This window comes from Microtus ochrogaster, chromosome 8 (assembly GCF_000317375.1).
Source record: "Microtus ochrogaster isolate Prairie Vole_2 chromosome 8, MicOch1.0, whole genome shotgun sequence".
NCBI classification, from domain to species: domain Eukaryota; kingdom Metazoa; phylum Chordata; class Mammalia; order Rodentia; family Cricetidae; genus Microtus; species Microtus ochrogaster.
This window is the reverse complement of record NC_022015.1, coordinates 69,422,946-69,438,484: the sequence shown is the minus strand read 5'-3', so window position 1 is coordinate 69,438,484 and position 15,539 is coordinate 69,422,946. Positions and strand designations below refer to the sequence as shown.

The following is a 15,539-nucleotide window of genomic DNA, read 5'->3' as shown; positions in this document are numbered from 1 at the left end:
ACCAGGCTGGTCTCGAACTCACAGAGATCCGCCTGCCTCTGCCTCCCGAGTGCTGGGATTAAAGGCGTGCGCCACCATCGCCCGGCTGTTCTTCCATTGTTTACATGTTTGTTATATGTATGTGCTCAGGGATCAAAGAACAACTTGTACAAGTTATGCCAGATGAGTTCCAGGGATTGAGCTCGGGTCATACAGGCAAGAGCCTTTACCTAAGAAGCTATCGTGCCAGCTGTTCTACTTTAATTTTTGAGAGATCTCTCAGTCAGCATAGATTGGCTAGCCAGCAAGCCCCAGGTGCTCTGTCCACTCCCCCAAGGCTGGCATCACATGTGCGCATTTCCCTGCCACCCTTAACCTGTTTACATAAGGTTCAGTAGGACTTGAACTCAAATCTACACAAACAGCATTTTATCTTCCCTAGCCTCAACTCTTTAAACAGGTCTCATGCTGTAGATCAGGCTGGCCTTAACTCCCCCTGCCTCAGCCTACTGAGCCCTGTAACTATTGCCTTCAGCTATCACACTCCCTACTCATTATAGGCTGATATTCTCAACTGAATGTCTAACCCCAGTTTTTTTCCTAAGCATCATCTTTTTCTTTTTCCCTCAGATGTGAAGCCAAACTATCTAAAGGGTCTGTCTCATGTACTCAACAGGCTGCCCAAGCCTGTGCTTTTACCAGAGCTGCCCACAGTGAGTTCTACAGTCACCCCTCAGAAAGGGAGAGGGCAGATAAAGATCTAAGACCATAATGTGCATCCCATTTCCATTGGTTCTTAGCTCCTTTCCTTGCTGCTGGAGGCACTGTCCTGCCCTGATTCCGTGGTCCAGCTTTCTACTCTCAGCTGTCTCCAGCCCCTTCTACTGGAAGCACCCCAAATCATGAGTCTTCATGTTGATACTCTGGTCACCAAATTCCTGACCCTCAGCTCCAGTCCTTCAATGGTGCGTTGAGCCCCAGCACATCCTTTAGTACCTTTCTCCTTTTGTCTGCCCTGACCTCATTTGTGTTCCAGGCTGTCCGGATTGCTGCTCTGCAGTGTATGCATGCCCTCACTCGCCTGCCCACTCCTGTGGTAAGTCTCGGGAATCAGAAATGCTTGTTTAATGCTGTTATCCAAGCTGGCCTGACCTGCTGTAATCATGCTACTTCAGTGTTGGGGTTACAAGTGTGGACTGCCACACCTGGTTGAGTACTTACTTGCTTTCAAGTGAGATTAGCTACCCCAATTCTGTGTGAGTAGAACTACATACATCATACACATAAACATAGACTCCCCTACACATCTTGAACTCAGAATGGATCCAGTAAATCCTGACCACCTCGTAACACTGGTAATCCTGTCTCTTCCCATCAATTTAGAATCATTAAAGGATAAGGCACATGGGATATATTTAATGTGTGAGGCTGGCGTTCAAACTTTCAGATTAAAGGGGGGACATAGAGCTTGAGAGATGGCTCATTACTTAAGAGCACTGACTATTCTAGAGTACCCAGGTTTGATTTCCAGTACCCACATGGCAGCTCACAACCATTTTTAACAGTCTTAGGGGATACACCCATATATTAAAAACATATATTCAAAAATGTGGGTCACATTTCACTTCCATCAGGATGTAAGTTATAGGTGTCAGAGAAGCAGAATTTCCTATTTCTCATTCCAGCAAGAGTTAAGATGATGTCCTCTGACTTCACAGCTACTGCCATACAAATCCCAGGTGATCCGGGCCTTAGCCAAGCCTCTGGATGACAAGAAGAGACTTGTACGCAAGGAAGCAGTATCTGCGAGGGGAGAATGGTAAGCTGTAGACTGAAGGAAGTGGTGGGACCAAGGAAAACCTCAAGGTAATGTTGCAACATTATTTGTGCCTACAGGTTTCTGCTGGGGAGCCCAGGTAGCTGAACCCTTGGTCCTGGCCTAGCCCCTTCTGACAATCTAACCTGCAGGGACTAACTATTGAGCCACCCTCCAAGGCAAGGAGACCACTGACCTGTCTTCCCCCATGGATGTAGTACAGATGCTGGGTCCCTCATGCATGGCTGTGCAAGACAAGACACTTGAGTCCTGATTTCTAGTGGATTGTTGAAGAAACTGAATGGGCCTTGTATTTGAGGAAAAGATGTTGGATTTTGGAGCTCCCCTATATCAGGAAAAGGGAGCTGTCCTGCTGAAGGGTGAATGCAATTGAGTATGACCTTGGGAGCCAGGGATGGTGTTTTAAGTATGTTCATTTGCCAGAGAATAAAAAGATTTTTTTTTTGGTAATGGGTGGATTGATATGTATTTCCTTTATTCTACATATACATAGTACATAGAGTTCTGGAGTGCCTCTAGCTCTTCAAAATAAGGAGACACCAAACTTAGCAGGCCTTCTTTATCTAGACCTCCCCGACACCAAGGCAAACACAGAAGCTATTCATCTTTACAAATCAAATGCCTTTATTTTTACTCCTTCTGCAGCACGTGAGAAATGGCAGTGACCTTGGCAATAGGCTTACTGTTTTTGTGCCATTCAGAAGCCAGAATTTCACCATACCTGACAAAATCTTTTCCCAAAGTGAGAGATGGTGGCTAGCCCCAGTGCTGTAGCCTAGAGGACATCAAAGTCAGCATCGGATAAGGTAGCTAATTGCCTGACCCCTGGTCTGGGGCTAAAACTTGTTTGCCTGAGTAAGGGACATCAGTCGTAGGATTTCTCCACTCTTTTTTTTTTTTTGGTTTATCAAGACAGGGTTTTTCTGTGTAGCGTTGGCTGTCCTGGAACTTGCTCTGTAGACCAGGCTGGCCTGGAACTCAGAAATCCACCTGCCTCTGCCTCCCGGGTGCTAGGATCAAAGTCATGTGCTGCCGCCACCCAACTGTATCTTGTTTTGAGATGGCCAGAAGATTGCTCTTGAGTTGTCCCTAAGTAGTACTCTAAGGCAGGCCTAGTGGCTCTTTATGGTCATGGATTCCAAGAAAAGCTGCCCTTGGAAGTTCTTGAAAGAGACATAACAAGCATCGAACAATGTTCAAGTTGTGGCTCACACAGCCATCACAGAGGCTGAGTGAGCAGTCACCCAGGGAGGAGGGTCCCAGGTCATTCCATTCCCATGGGGTAGGTGACTAGAAGGTAACAGCACCCGGGTCAGCCAGTGCCTGTGAGAAATGACCAAGAAAACATGCCTTTAGTTCTAAGTTCTTGGTTGGATGTCCAAGCAAACATCAAACACGAAAATGATAAGAGTTCTAATCTCTGTCTGAGAACTGTATCCTCTGGGGCTCTAAAGCCATCTTGAGCATGCTCTCTCCTGTGACTTCCAAGTGCTAGGATTACAGATGTGCACAACTGTGCCTGGCCTAATAATTTACAGTTTGAAAAATAGAGCTAGTCTCATAATGCTGTTGGATCCCTGCAACATGTAGGTCGGTCACCTCAGTCTCTCACACTGTCAAACAAAAGATAACTAGTGCCTACTACATCCTACCTATGTGCCCTTCCCTAAGAACTGTGTTCTCAGTACTCTTCTGTAGTCACCTTGAATAGGAGCTCTTAAACCACAGTTCTAGGGCTGAAGAGATGGCTCTTGTTCCTACAGAGGACCTGGGTTTGATTCTTAACAGCCACAGAGCGGCTTATAACCAGCTACAATTTCAGTCCCAGGGGATCTATCCACTGTCTTCTCCTGACCTCACAGGCACCGTGCATGTACATAAGAATATGCATATAGCAAGTGTTTCCTTACATTTACAGTTTTAGCCTCGGGCCCCAGTGGTTCAAATAAAATGGTAGCTATTCCTATTCCTGAGAATGAAACCTAATTATAAATTCCTCAGTGGCACTAGCCACATTCTCTGCTTGTGTGGACAGACCATTTTCCCTGTCATGGGAGTTTGGTTCCACAGCACTGTCTTTACCTTCACCCCAATTACAATCTCTGCTTCTGGGTATGGACCATCTTCCCCATCACAAAGCTGTTACGTAGCACTGCTGTCTGTCTTTACCTTCCTGTGTCCACACCTAGGAACACCTTCCAGTTGTCCAAGCAGCCATAGTTGTAAGGATTCCTAAATACCTAGAGACAAGAAAAAATACATTTCTACAAACCTCATCTGCTTAATCTCATCTTGGAGATAAGGTCAGAGCTAAATTATGACTTTTTAGAACTTGTCTAGTCAGTCCTGATTATGGACTGTTTATTAGATGAGGATCCAGTTACCCACCTGCTCACCCAGGTCCCCTCTTCCCCACTCACTCTGCCCTTGGCCTGTAACCGACGTCTCTCCTTCTTGTTGATATGCCTTTCAATGCTAGTCTCACCGCGACTGATGAGAACAGCATGCCATATGGTTAGGGCACCCAGAGCCAGTGCCACAGAACTAAGAAGGCAAAAGTTGGTAGAAATTAGAAGCTAGAAAACAGTGGGAAATCAAGCTTGTGATTATGACTAGCTCATAGCCTCTGCCTCACTTCCCTTATTTCCTCATATATGGCCTAGGTGAACATGTATTCTACCTCTTAAAGATCTAGTGTGGGAAAAAAAAATCTAGTGTGGTTGAAAAGATGGCTCAGCAGTTAAAGGCACTCAGAGGTCCTGAATCCAATTCCTAGCAACTACAGGGTGGCTCACAACCATCTGTAAAGAGATCTGGTGCCCTCTTCTGGCCTATAGGCATACATGCAAGCAGAACATTGTGTACATAATAAATCAATTTACTTATTTATTTATTTGGTTTTTCTGGTCAGGGTTTCTCTGTAGCTTTGGAGCCTGTCCTGGAACTGGCTCTTTGTAGGCCAGGTTGGCCTCAAACTCACAGAGATCCACCTGCCTCTGCCTCCTGAGTAGTGCTGGGATTAAAGGCATGCGCCACCACTACCTAGCATAAATTAATAAATCTTTTTTAAAAGATCTGTTAAAGTGAGTTTAAAAAAATGTATACAGAAAGGAAGATGGGAAAATAAGTACACTAAGAAAAATGTAGAGTTCCTTAAAATGTCCATACTTAGAAAATGGTGGAGGGAGTTTGAGAAATGGCTGAGCAGTTAAGAGTACAGACTGCTCTTCCAGAGGACCTGAGTGCACCCATATGGCAGCTTACAACTGTCTGTGACTCTAGTTCCATGGGACAAGACACCCATGGCAAAACACCAATGTACATAAAGAAAAATTAAAAAAAAAAATTAGGGCTGGAGAGATGGCTGAGCGGTTAAGAGCACTGCCTGCTCTTCCAGAGGACCCTCAAACTCACAGATATCCTACCTCTGCCTCCTGAGTACTGGAATTAAAGGCGTGCACCACCACCACCCGGCACAATGCACATTTTAAAAAAGAAGGAAATAGGGCTGGAGAGATGGCTCAGAGGTTAAGAGCATTGACTGTTCTTCCAAAGGTCCTGAGTTCAATTCCCAGCAACCACATGGTGGCTCACAACCATCTGTAATGGGGTCTGGTGCCCTCTTCTGGCCTGCAGGCATACACTGACAGAATATTGTATACATAATAAATAAATAAATAAATAAATATTAAAAAAAAAAAGAAGAAGAAGAAAATAGAGGGCCCGGCATGGTGGTGTACACCTTTAATTCCAGTACACGGGAGACAGATACAGGCAGATCTAAATGAGTCTTGAGGCCAGCCAGTCCCAGAACAGCCAGGGCTACATAGAGAAACCCTGTTATGATAAACCAAAAAAAAAAAAAAAGTAGAGGATCATATAAGCATAAGAGGTTGGAATGGGGGTTGGCAGAAATTCATATTTCTACTCTGCAAATCCTAGCTGCACGTCATAAGACAAATCCCTTCTCTGAGTTTTCAATTGCCCTTCTCAGTAAATAGAGTTACTTGTTTTGTGGTTAGGAATCAATAAAAACAATAGCTTAACTTATCTTGGTACATAACAAGAATGATTGTATTAATAACCTGCAATGCTAAAGAATTCTTTGACAGCCTCGGTTAGACTACGACAATGGCAGGTTACTTAGAGATGAGGCATCTACAAAGGTTTTCTTATGTTTCCCTCCCTTAAAACTATCAAAACTGAGTTAAATACCTGCACAGGAACCAGAGGTAGACAAGACTCTTGTGAGTTATTCTTTCTCGAAAGGAGAAGGTGGGTGGTGGAGTCTGGTGGTAAGTCTATAAAAAAAAAAAACAAAAAAAAAAAAACAGCAAAGCCTGGCTCCCTTGCTCTGTCAGTCTTCAGCAACTGTCACCAGAGCCCCAAGCACCTACAGGCAGGAATTAATAAAACTAGGCAGATAAAAATGGGGATTAAAGCCACAGAAGAAATCAGACCAGCAGCCAGATGGGTGGACCAAGCCCGGTGGCACCATCACACAGACAGACAGTGGGTAGAGCAGGTCTGGACAAAATAGCAAAGCACAAAAGGGGCTGAGTTGTGGGTTGACAGCAGTAACGGGACTCCAGGGGAAGCCACTCCTATTTCTAGCCAATCACATTCCCTTCACTCTGTGGCTACACCCACTAGAGATAGATCTATACCTCACATGGACTAACGGCAGGGGGTTGTGAAAAAGCAACAGGAGTGCTATATACAAGTCAGATGTTCACAGATTCACAGAATAAGGGGTCCTAACAGGAATAGGGAAGGGGAGATGATCCTGAAGCTACTCGCCCAGCATGGTATCTGTCCCCTGGAACCCCATTACACAGACTAACAGACCCCTTGCTGCTCAGGCTATCAGGAAGGCAGAGTCTAGGCTAGGCTCAGCCCAAAGAAGTGATGATGCCATAGATTACTTAAAACTTCCATACCAGAGACTTCCAGTTTGCCCCCAGGCTACTTAGTTTACCATGACAGCTTCCTTAGAAACTTCTGGCCTGGTCTGACAACTAGCCTGCAGGCCCTTTCACATAAATAACTCTTAAACCCCCAGGCCTGAGCAGCAGGAGGCAGTGGTGTGGAGACTGCCCACCTGGTTGGCAATTGCCTGTAGTTTGTTCTTGTCAAGCTGTTTCATTTTCTAAGGGGACGGAAAACAGTGCTGGTTATACTCTTGGGCCACTAGGACAACCCCATCATTGGGAAAAGGTTTCTGTTCTGTTCTATTGCGTTCTCTTCCTAACCATGGGCTTACCTCAATGGCAGCGTAAGCCTCTCGGAAAAGGTCCCAACTTCCATAGCTACAGTAGACACAACCCAGAGTCATGAAAAAGCAGAAAGAGAAGAAGTAGCGATGGTTATAGTGGCCCACACAGTTGTTTAGCCAGGCTGGTGAAGGAATGATTAAGGACAAGATCAAATCTATAATTTGGGGGTGTCCAAGCCCCTATAGCTCATCCTTAGTTCAAGGCACCCAAGCAAAGGCAAGAATAGAGGACAGTTTCCCAAGGTTAAGGTAAAAATTGTCCAAGCTTTTCAGAGCTTTCAGATTCCAAGAATCTTAACTACCTGCAAATACTCAACCTAACTCAGGCTAGCCAGACAACTGCATGGAAAGACAAAACAGGACCCACAATTTTATCTGGCGCCTCCAGCCACAGAGGCCCTTTTGATTCTCCACAAAAGACCTTCCAGGAGAGCTGGAGAGATAGCTCAGCAGTTAAGGGCACTGACTGCTCTTCCAGAGGACCTGGATTCAATTCCCAGCACCCACATGGCAGCTCACATCTGTAATTCCAAGATCTGACGCCTTCACACAGACATATATGTAGGCAAAACACCACATAAAATATTAAAAAAAAAAGACCTTCCAGAAAATTCCTTTCTCCTACAAGATCATTCTAGAAGCCTATAAACATTATGCTCCCCCACCCAAAAAGATGGTATGCCCCCAACAATGCCTCTTCTAACTTCTCATGAGTCAGTATTCTCTAGAGATTGATGCTAATTAGAAAGTCTTGAGCTTGTGCCTATGAACCCTGTGCAGTGACTGCTCTGAGGGGAAAACCGACGGTCCTGGCTGGGTCTTGGGCTGAAGAGAGCAAAAGGATACGGCAGTGATGATCCATCTTCAGCACACACCTGTGAGGGAGGGACACAGGCTGTGTTACGGTGGCCAAGGATCTTGAGATGTCAGTGACAAGGCTTTCCTACTAGGACCAGCATCCTGCTGAGGTGGAAAGGGCACAGACTCTGATGACAGCCAGGCCTTCCTTCAAACCCAGTTCTGTTGTTTATTGGCTAGGTGACAAGGAAACATCTCGTCACCTAGTTTGTACAAGCAGCAATAATGCCTCCCTCACAGGATCATACTGAAGACTAGGTGTCAACAGATGGGAAGCACAGTGATAGGTACTCTGACACACAATTAACTGATTCCAGAGCCAGGTTTGGCCCTAGGGTTCTAGCAAGAGGAACTCAAATAATTGTTTACAACAAAGTCAAGACTCACCTATTACAGATGCTGCAGTGGTGTGTTCGGGCTGGTTTGGGGTAAATGCACTTCTTACAGATGGAGACGGTAGCAATGTCGTTCCTGCCCTGTGCAAATCGAAAAGAACATCTTAACCACTACAGGAAGACAAAATTTCTGTCTCAAAAGATTCCAAGTCACTCTCCCTCCCATTAATGGAACTGGCTACCATAGCGTGCAACTCTGCTCCTCCCCATGTCCCTGTGGGGTCCTACCTGGGGTGGGTATCCAGGAGGAGTGGTGATGGCCTGGTAGTAATGGAAGACAATGAGGATCAGATTCCAGTGGCTATAGAAGAAATGCCAGCAGAGTCGTGGTACTGAGTAGGTCCGAAGGATGAGGGGCAGGACACACAGATAAGCAATGGCCACAATGGATCCAGTCAGCACGATCACCAGCACCACAAACACCTGCCAACACCAATGAGGTCAAGAAGACAACATGAGAGAGCTATACCCATCAAGACTCAGGAACTTCCCTGGGCATGGAAGGTTGGGTTCCAAAGCTTATGTGAGCCTATCAGAAACACTCTCTTCCCCCAAAACTTCCCCTTCCCTGAGCTTCCTGGGCATCATCACTCACCACTCCAAACCAGCGGATTACATTGTCCACCAGCCAGTAGATAGGCTCAAAGGCAGCATCAATAGCAGTGTCACTGCCTCCAAAGGAATTGTAGACCAGGGAGCGCAGGCAAACCTTTCCATAACGCCAGCGCTGTACCAGGCCCCGGAGCAGAGGTGGACAGCGACGCCTATAACCCAGGAGCAGAAGGAGACGCAGGCAGAGGCGGGCTGGGCCCAAGAGCAGACTCCGCTGGCCCCGCATGGCTCCTAGGAGAAAATACTAATAAAAGGATTCAGCCTGATCCTTGTCCTATCCTACCCCATCAATGAGAAGGCCCAAAGCATCAATTTAGAGGACTTCTCAAAACTAAGGCCAAATTAGGCTATTAGGTTAGTCATCAGCTGTGGAAAGACAAAAAGGTCACTTTTCTACAGACTTTCCAACCATATTACGGGAGGTAGGGACTGAAGGTTCTCAGCCTACAAAAGTAGTATTTACATTATACTACCTGATTATGCAGGAAATCCCGGGTAGTTTACACCTGAAGGGCCGCAGTACAGGGAGAAACAGTTGGCCAAGTCAGAGGAGTCCTGTGTGTGTACAGCACATGTGTGGAGGCCAGAAGTGGGCACTGAACATTCCTTCCCTAGTCACTCTCCAAGTACTTTTTTTTAATGAATGCTTGCCTGCATGTATGTATGTGTATCATGTATGTACCTGGTGCCCAGAGGTCAGAAGAGAGTGTCAGATCCCCTGGTGCTAAAGTTACAAATGGCAGTAAATTGCCATGGAAGTGCTGAGTCTTCTGCAAGAATAGCTAGTGTCTGACTGGGCATGATGACATGTGCCCCTACTCCCAGCACTCAGGAAGCAGGCAATCTAAGTTCAAAGCTACCCTGGTCTTTGGGCAAGCTCCAGGACAGCCAGGTTTACACAGTTTTATGTATACAACATTCTACCTCCATGTATGTCCACACGCCAGAGGGTGCCAGACCTCATTACAGATGGTTGTGAGCCACCATGTGGTTGCTGGGAATTGAACTCAGGACCTCTGGAAGAGCAGTCAGTGCTCTTAACCTCTGAGCCATCTATCCAGCGCTTCTTTTTTTTTTTTTTTTTATTAAAAATTTCCACCTCCTCCCCTCACAGCAAGTATTCTTAACTGCTGAGCCAATCCTTCAACGACCCGCTGCACCAACCCCTGACACATATATACACCTCTTACTTCTTTTTTGAGACAGGGTATTTAACTAAACCTGAAACTCACCAATTCAGCTACTCAAGCTCCAGGGTCCACCTATCTCTGCCTCTCCAGGATTAGAGACAGACACACTGGTCTTTTTACATGAATTCTGTGGGATCAAACTTAGGTCACCATGCTTGAGGACCAAATACTCTAACAGTTAAGCTCGTTTTGAAGATACCTGTCTAGAAAGACCAAGGAGTAAAGCTTAACCAACATAAGCAAAGCAGCTGCCACTGTATCTTATCAAGGCGTTGAAGCGGGTGGGGGGGGGGGTTGTCCCAGGATCTCCTGCTTACTCTGTAATGCCCAAGATCCTGAATCTAGAACTTTCCTGGTCCTATCCCAGGGTTCCTACTTCCATCTGGGCTGGGATTATAGGCCAACCAGAGGATATGATTCCTCATTCCCTGTTAGGACAGTCAGCCACCACTTGCAGGACATAAGATACTTTGTCTCCAATTCCACTCCCAGCCCTAACCCCAGGGTTCTAGCAGCCAAGGTAACTTCAGGTATTCAGAGCACAAGACAAGAGGTAGGAGGGAGCTGCCCCCTTGGGAGCTTTTCCAGGTCTTCTCTGATTAAGCACCATTTTTGTGACTGATGCTCACAGCCCCAAGCTTCCCAAGCACTTCATACTGGCCCTCAGCACTCTCCATGGTTCCCCTTAATGTGCCTGCATCTCTGCACTCTTCCCAAGCAATGAATACAACTCTGGACACAGAGACTCCAACAGACTTTCCATGATAGACTTATTAGCTGCATAAAAATAATGTTTTAATGTTGGACAGGGAATACTGCTTTGTCTTCAGCAACCCCACTGACTTATTTAACAGGCAGCTCACAACCCAGCAGAAACTGGACCTGGTCACTCTGCTGTGGAGATGGGTTTCAGTTCAGTAACTGGAGTAATGTACTCTGCTTGCACCCTGGTTCATCCCCGCAAAAGGCTTTTCAAAGAAAATAGCTAATTATCTCCTTTCACAAGCTTGGAAACCCAAAGGTGAAAAGAAATCGTCCAAAAAAAGGCCTAAAAGAAGACTGAAGCTTAGTGGGGAGAGTCCTATAGACACTGCACCAGGGTAAGAAACTAGCCTTTCCACCACTTCCTAAGATGCAGAAAGAATTAACAGAAAAAGTAGAAAAGAAAAACTGAGGTTGGCGGTAGTGGAGCATACCTTTAATTCTAGCAATCAGGAGGCAGAGGTCAGCCTGCTCTAACAAAGCCGAGTTTCAGAATAGGCAGAGCCACACAGAGAAACCGTCTCAAAAAAACAAAAACAAGCCAGGCAGTGGTGGTGTACGCCTTTAATCCCAGCACTCGGGAGGCAGAGGCAGGTGGTGTGCTGTCCCACAGCAGTGTACCACCGCACATCTCTTTTTATGAGTAATCGAGAGTGCTCTAGTTGCTGGAATGCTTTTTATAGCGATACTGTGCAAAACTCAGGTAATTTCCTAATTTGTAATAAATGCAAATTATATGTCACCTCAGAGCTATCATGGTTAGTCTTTTTAAAAAAAAAAGATCCCCAAAAAGCTGAGCATGGTGGTGCATACCTTCAATTCCAGCACTCAGAAGACAACTCAGGTTGATCTACATAGTGAGTTCCAGGACAGTCAGAGCTACATAGTAAGGCCCTGTCAAAAAAATACAAATTCTTTTTTTTTTTTTTTTTAAATTTTCGAGACAGGGTTTCTCCATAGCTTTTGGTTCCTGTCCTGGAACTAGGTCTTGTAGACCAGGCTGGTCTCAAACTCACAGAGATCCACTTGCTTCTGCCTCCCGAGTGTTGGGATTAAAGGCGTGTGCCACCACCGCCCGGCTAAAAATACAAATTCTTTTTTTTTTTAATATTTATTTATTATGTATACAATATTCTGTCCGTGTGTATGTCTGCAGGCCAGAAGAGGGCACCAGACCTCATTACAGATGGTTGTGAGCCACCATGTGGTTGCTGGGAATTGAACTCAGGACCTTTGGAAGAGCAGGCTATGCTCTTAACCACTGAGCCATCTCTCTAGCCCCAAAAATACAAATTCTTAAAACTGAGTATGGTGGTGTAAGTACACCTGGAGGTATGAGGACCATAAGGTCAAAGTCACCCTTGGCTACACAACCAGTTAGAGGCCAGCATGAGAGACTGGAGACTATGTCTTAATAAATAAATAAACAAATAAATCAGGGTTGGAGAGATGGCTCAGAGGTTAAGAGCACTGACTGCTCTTCCAGAGGTTCTGAGTTCATTCCCAGCAACCACATGGTAGCACACAACTATCTATAATGAGATCTGGTGCCCTCTTCTGGTGGGTAGGAATACATGCAGGCAGAACACTGTATACATAATAAAGAAATAAATCTTTAAATTTTTTTTTTAAAAAATCAGATTGTCAGCTACCTCCTACATTCTTGATTCTGAATGCAATGCCTACTTCAAAGGCTCGATTGACCAATTCTCTTCTATGTATACCCTATTTAAGATTCAATTTTTTTCCTAAGTAGTCCAGTAACTTCCTTCTCTAAACCTTAATTTTTTTGCTGTTGTTTATCTTTTTCAAGACAGGGTTTCTCTATATAACATCCATAGCTGTCCTGGAACTTGCTTTATAAACCAGGCAGGCCTGGAACTTACAGAGATCCACCTGTCTCTGTCTCCCGCGTGCTGGGATTAAAGGCATGCAGCATCATACCTGGCCCAAACTTTTAATTTTTTTATACATATAAATGCATGTTCACACACACACACACACACACACACACACACACACACACACACACACAATGTGGCCAAGGTTTAAACCAGATGCTTATGAACACCTTAGACTAATACCTGGCCCCAACAAGCATTCAGTGAATACCTGTGGTTGAATGAATGGCCTGGAGAGGCGCAAAGCTGGTCAGCTCTACGGAAGCCAGCAAGGACACTCTTGCCAAGGCGATAACATCAAAGTATTTGTTGCTCTCATTCTTTCTGATTAGTAAAGAAATAGAACCATTATTAGAATCGTAGCACCAAAGAACAATAATACATTTTATAGGGCCAATCAAACCAGAAGCCAAACATGTAAAATTGAAAGCTTGCAGATGCTGATCAAATTTGAGTGAACAAAATGTGAAGCCAGGCCCCTTTCCTCACTTTAGCTAGTGGGCCATGGGGACAATGACGATGCTAGGAAATGTATTGTCCATAGGTCAAAAGTGAAGCAGAGGTTTTACCTCAGGAAATAGAGAAAAGGCATATATTTCAAACCTAAGTGTGGCAAGAGGGCATGGATGCCCTCAGGGGCAAGCACATTTCCTTCAAACCATTAGCAGTGTCCCCCCTCAGTAGTACCCACGGGCCACAGTGACCATCTGCCACCAGATTAGAGACTAGCAAAAAACAACAGCCTTCCCCTAAATCACCATCTGTGTCCCAAAGAAGCCGGATTGGCAGAGAGGGAAAGGGAGAAAGGAATAAATTCCAATTCCGGCAGATGAAACCGCGATCAAAGTCATGGTAAATTTCATCTGCACAAGAAAATGCTGCTCCCCTGACCTCTGCCACCTCAAGCTGATGTAAAACATCAATAGAGCACAATATTCTTCTTATGGAGGCTTCTTTCCAGACAAACAAGCTAAAAAGAAAAGAAGACAAAAGAAGCGGTAATGTTAACGTCGAGCTGCTCCTTCACAGTTGAGGGGCTCGTCCTCTAAAGTATCTGCCCTCAAGAGAAGAATCTGTGGTTTTACAAAACCAGAAAAAGGTCGTCTCCAAAAGCAGCGGAGTCCAACTATGATGGGATCAAGTCAAAAAATAGGCTTAGGCTTGGGTTGTCTTCTAGACTTTGGACAAGTCAAACCTTGTCTCTGGATCTGAGTCTCTAAACTCGTGAAATGGGCAAGTTGGAGAGGCAGACTAGGGTTGAGGTGCGCTCAGAATCAGGAGGGCACAGTCACGCAGGACCGGGCATGAAGAGAACAGGAACTTGAACTTAAAGGCCTGGACACCTGACACTCGGGTGGGAGGCAAGCGCTGCGCCTTCGTCCTTACCTGCCCCTGCCAGCTTCTCAATCAGCCAAATTCAGTCCAGTTGCCCTGCCTGCCGCTCAGTGCCTTCGGCTCCAGCTCGGGATCCGAGCCGGGCCAATCTCAGGCTGACCCACCATGGCCCACAGCCCACAGTGGCAGCCAGCAGACCGGGTCCCGCCGCCCGCCCATCGTCACCCAGCTGCGCAGGCGCGAGTCCCGGAGCCCGCAAAGACGCGCCCAGAGATCTGTCCCGGAGCAGCCTGGGAAATGGAGTCCGGCCTTGCTCTCTCCTCGGCGAGGTCAAAAGTGCCAATTGCCGCACGTGTTACTGAGGAGCCGCTCCTCTAGCTGACCAATGAACACTTGACTTCGTTTTCATCCGGGTTTTGGACAGGGACAAGCATGGCACCACCTGTGAGGTACTGCATCCCTGGTAAGTGAGCGGTCTCCGCAAGCAGTCCCATGCTGCGTGACAACCAGCCTCTGGGTGCCCGTGGCTGATGCGGCATTTCTTCTGCAGGCGAACGTCTGTGTAACTTGGAGGAAGGCAGCCCCGGGAGCGGCACCTACACCCGGCACGGCTACATCTTTTCGTCGCTGGCGGGCTGCCTGACGAAGACCAGCGAGAATGGCGCGGTAAATGAAGCGGTTACCAAGCGCGAGTTCCCCCTCAGGCTGCCATTGAATTCTGGTCCTTGTGCACAGGCATTGCGGGCGCGGGCGCGGGTGACAGCGGGATGCTTTGGTCTCTCGATTTCTCCCAGCTATGATCCCAACCATCCCAACCAACGCTTAGCCAAAGCACAGCCTCTGCACACCGGTTATGTTATCTGGCTTGGTTGTGGCTGCGCTCGCAGAAGGACGTGGAGGGGAGGGAGAGGACATGAAAATTGAGAGTAGCCCAGCCTGCAGAGAGCTTCCTGGTCGTGCTTCTCCCTTAAACCTTGAAATGACTACTGTCCCCACCTCCGTGACAGCAGTGTAATGCTGGCGATTTTCAGTGTCCTAATGCTTTCCCCTGCCTCGAAGCCTATGCACTTGCGGCCTATCTGGAACATAACTCAACCCCGTAACTCTAACCTCTTTTAAATGACCTCGATAGTTAGTCTTTGTTTGGTTTTTCCAGAGAAGCCCGTCTGGATCCACTAATTGAAAAAAAAAGGGGGGGATTTTGGTGGGAGTAGGATTGTTATATACAAGAATCTTCCTCCAGAACGCTTATTTAAATACGTTACTCTTGCTTACATTTACCTCGCTAAGATTCTTGCCTATCGGGGGCTGGAGAGATGGCTCAGTGGTTAAGAGCATTGCCTGCTCTTCCAAAGGTCCTGAGTTCAATTCCCAGCAACCACATGGTGGCTCACA

At 46.3% G+C, this 15,539-nt stretch overlaps 3 protein-coding genes across 5 annotated transcripts in view; 2 read left to right on the top strand and 1 right to left on the bottom strand.

Annotated features, from left to right (window-relative positions):
* Mms19 (MMS19 homolog, cytosolic iron-sulfur assembly component) overlaps nt 1-2,266 on the top strand; it is a 40,224-nt gene extending 37,958 nt beyond the window's left edge. The window contains exons 26-30 of the mRNA XM_026781335.1: nt 561-692; nt 780-944; nt 1,016-1,075; nt 1,698-1,798; nt 1,876-2,266. Coding sequence (XP_026637136.1) covers nt 561-692; nt 780-944; nt 1,016-1,075; nt 1,698-1,798; nt 1,876-1,903 — 486 coding nt within the window. The 3' untranslated portion in view covers nt 1,904-2,266. The remainder of the gene's footprint in view (nt 1-560; nt 693-779; nt 945-1,015; nt 1,076-1,697; nt 1,799-1,875) is intronic.
* A 150-nt stretch (nt 2,267-2,416) lies between these two features.
* Zdhhc16 (zinc finger DHHC-type containing 16) lies at nt 2,417-14,383 on the bottom strand. Of its 3 annotated transcripts, none has more exons than XM_026781710.1 (12): nt 14,196-14,383; nt 13,021-13,133; nt 8,940-9,187; nt 8,573-8,767; nt 8,337-8,425; nt 7,938-7,966; nt 7,080-7,213; nt 6,918-6,965; nt 6,032-6,117; nt 4,237-4,360; nt 3,986-4,056; nt 2,417-3,139 (listed from the first exon to the last, which is right to left on the bottom strand). In XM_026781710.1, the coding sequence occupies exons 3-12, from the start codon at nt 9,180-9,182 to the stop codon at nt 3,025-3,027; spliced, it is 1,134 nt and encodes a 377-aa protein (XP_026637511.1). In that variant the 5' UTR covers nt 9,183-9,187; nt 13,021-13,133; nt 14,196-14,383; the 3' UTR covers nt 2,417-3,024. The 3 variants fall into 3 exon arrangements, with proteins under 3 accessions (XP_026637511.1, XP_026637512.1, XP_026637513.1); XM_026781711.1 differs by having other exon boundaries at nt 8,940-9,200; nt 14,196-14,381; XM_026781712.1 differs by lacking the exon at nt 6,918-6,965 and having other exon boundaries at nt 14,196-14,382.
* Nucleotides 14,384-14,445: 62 nt separating this feature from the next.
* Nucleotides 14,446-15,539, top strand: part of Exosc1 (exosome component 1) — an 11,083-nt gene continuing 9,989 nt past the window's right edge. Inside the window, exons 1-2 of the mRNA XM_005352285.3 lie at nt 14,446-14,607; nt 14,695-14,810. Coding sequence (XP_005352342.1) covers nt 14,577-14,607; nt 14,695-14,810 — 147 coding nt within the window. The 5' untranslated portion in view covers nt 14,446-14,576. The remainder of the gene's footprint in view (nt 14,608-14,694; nt 14,811-15,539) is intronic.

Bases quoted from the DNA above. Each gene is read 5' to 3' on its own strand.
- Zdhhc16 (XM_026781710.1), bottom strand. From the start codon at position 9,182: ATGCGGGGCCAGCGGAGTCTGCTCTTGGGCCCAGCCCGCCTCTGCCTG. The intron at 7,214-7,937 runs GTATCCTTTTGC...TTCCTTCACCAG, and splicing joins GAAGATGGATCATCACTGCC to CCTGGCTAAACAACTGTGTG. The intron at 4,057-4,236 runs GTGAGTGGGGAA...TCTTGTCTCTAG, and splicing joins GGTTACAGGCCAAGGGCAGA to GTATTTAGGAATCCTTACAA.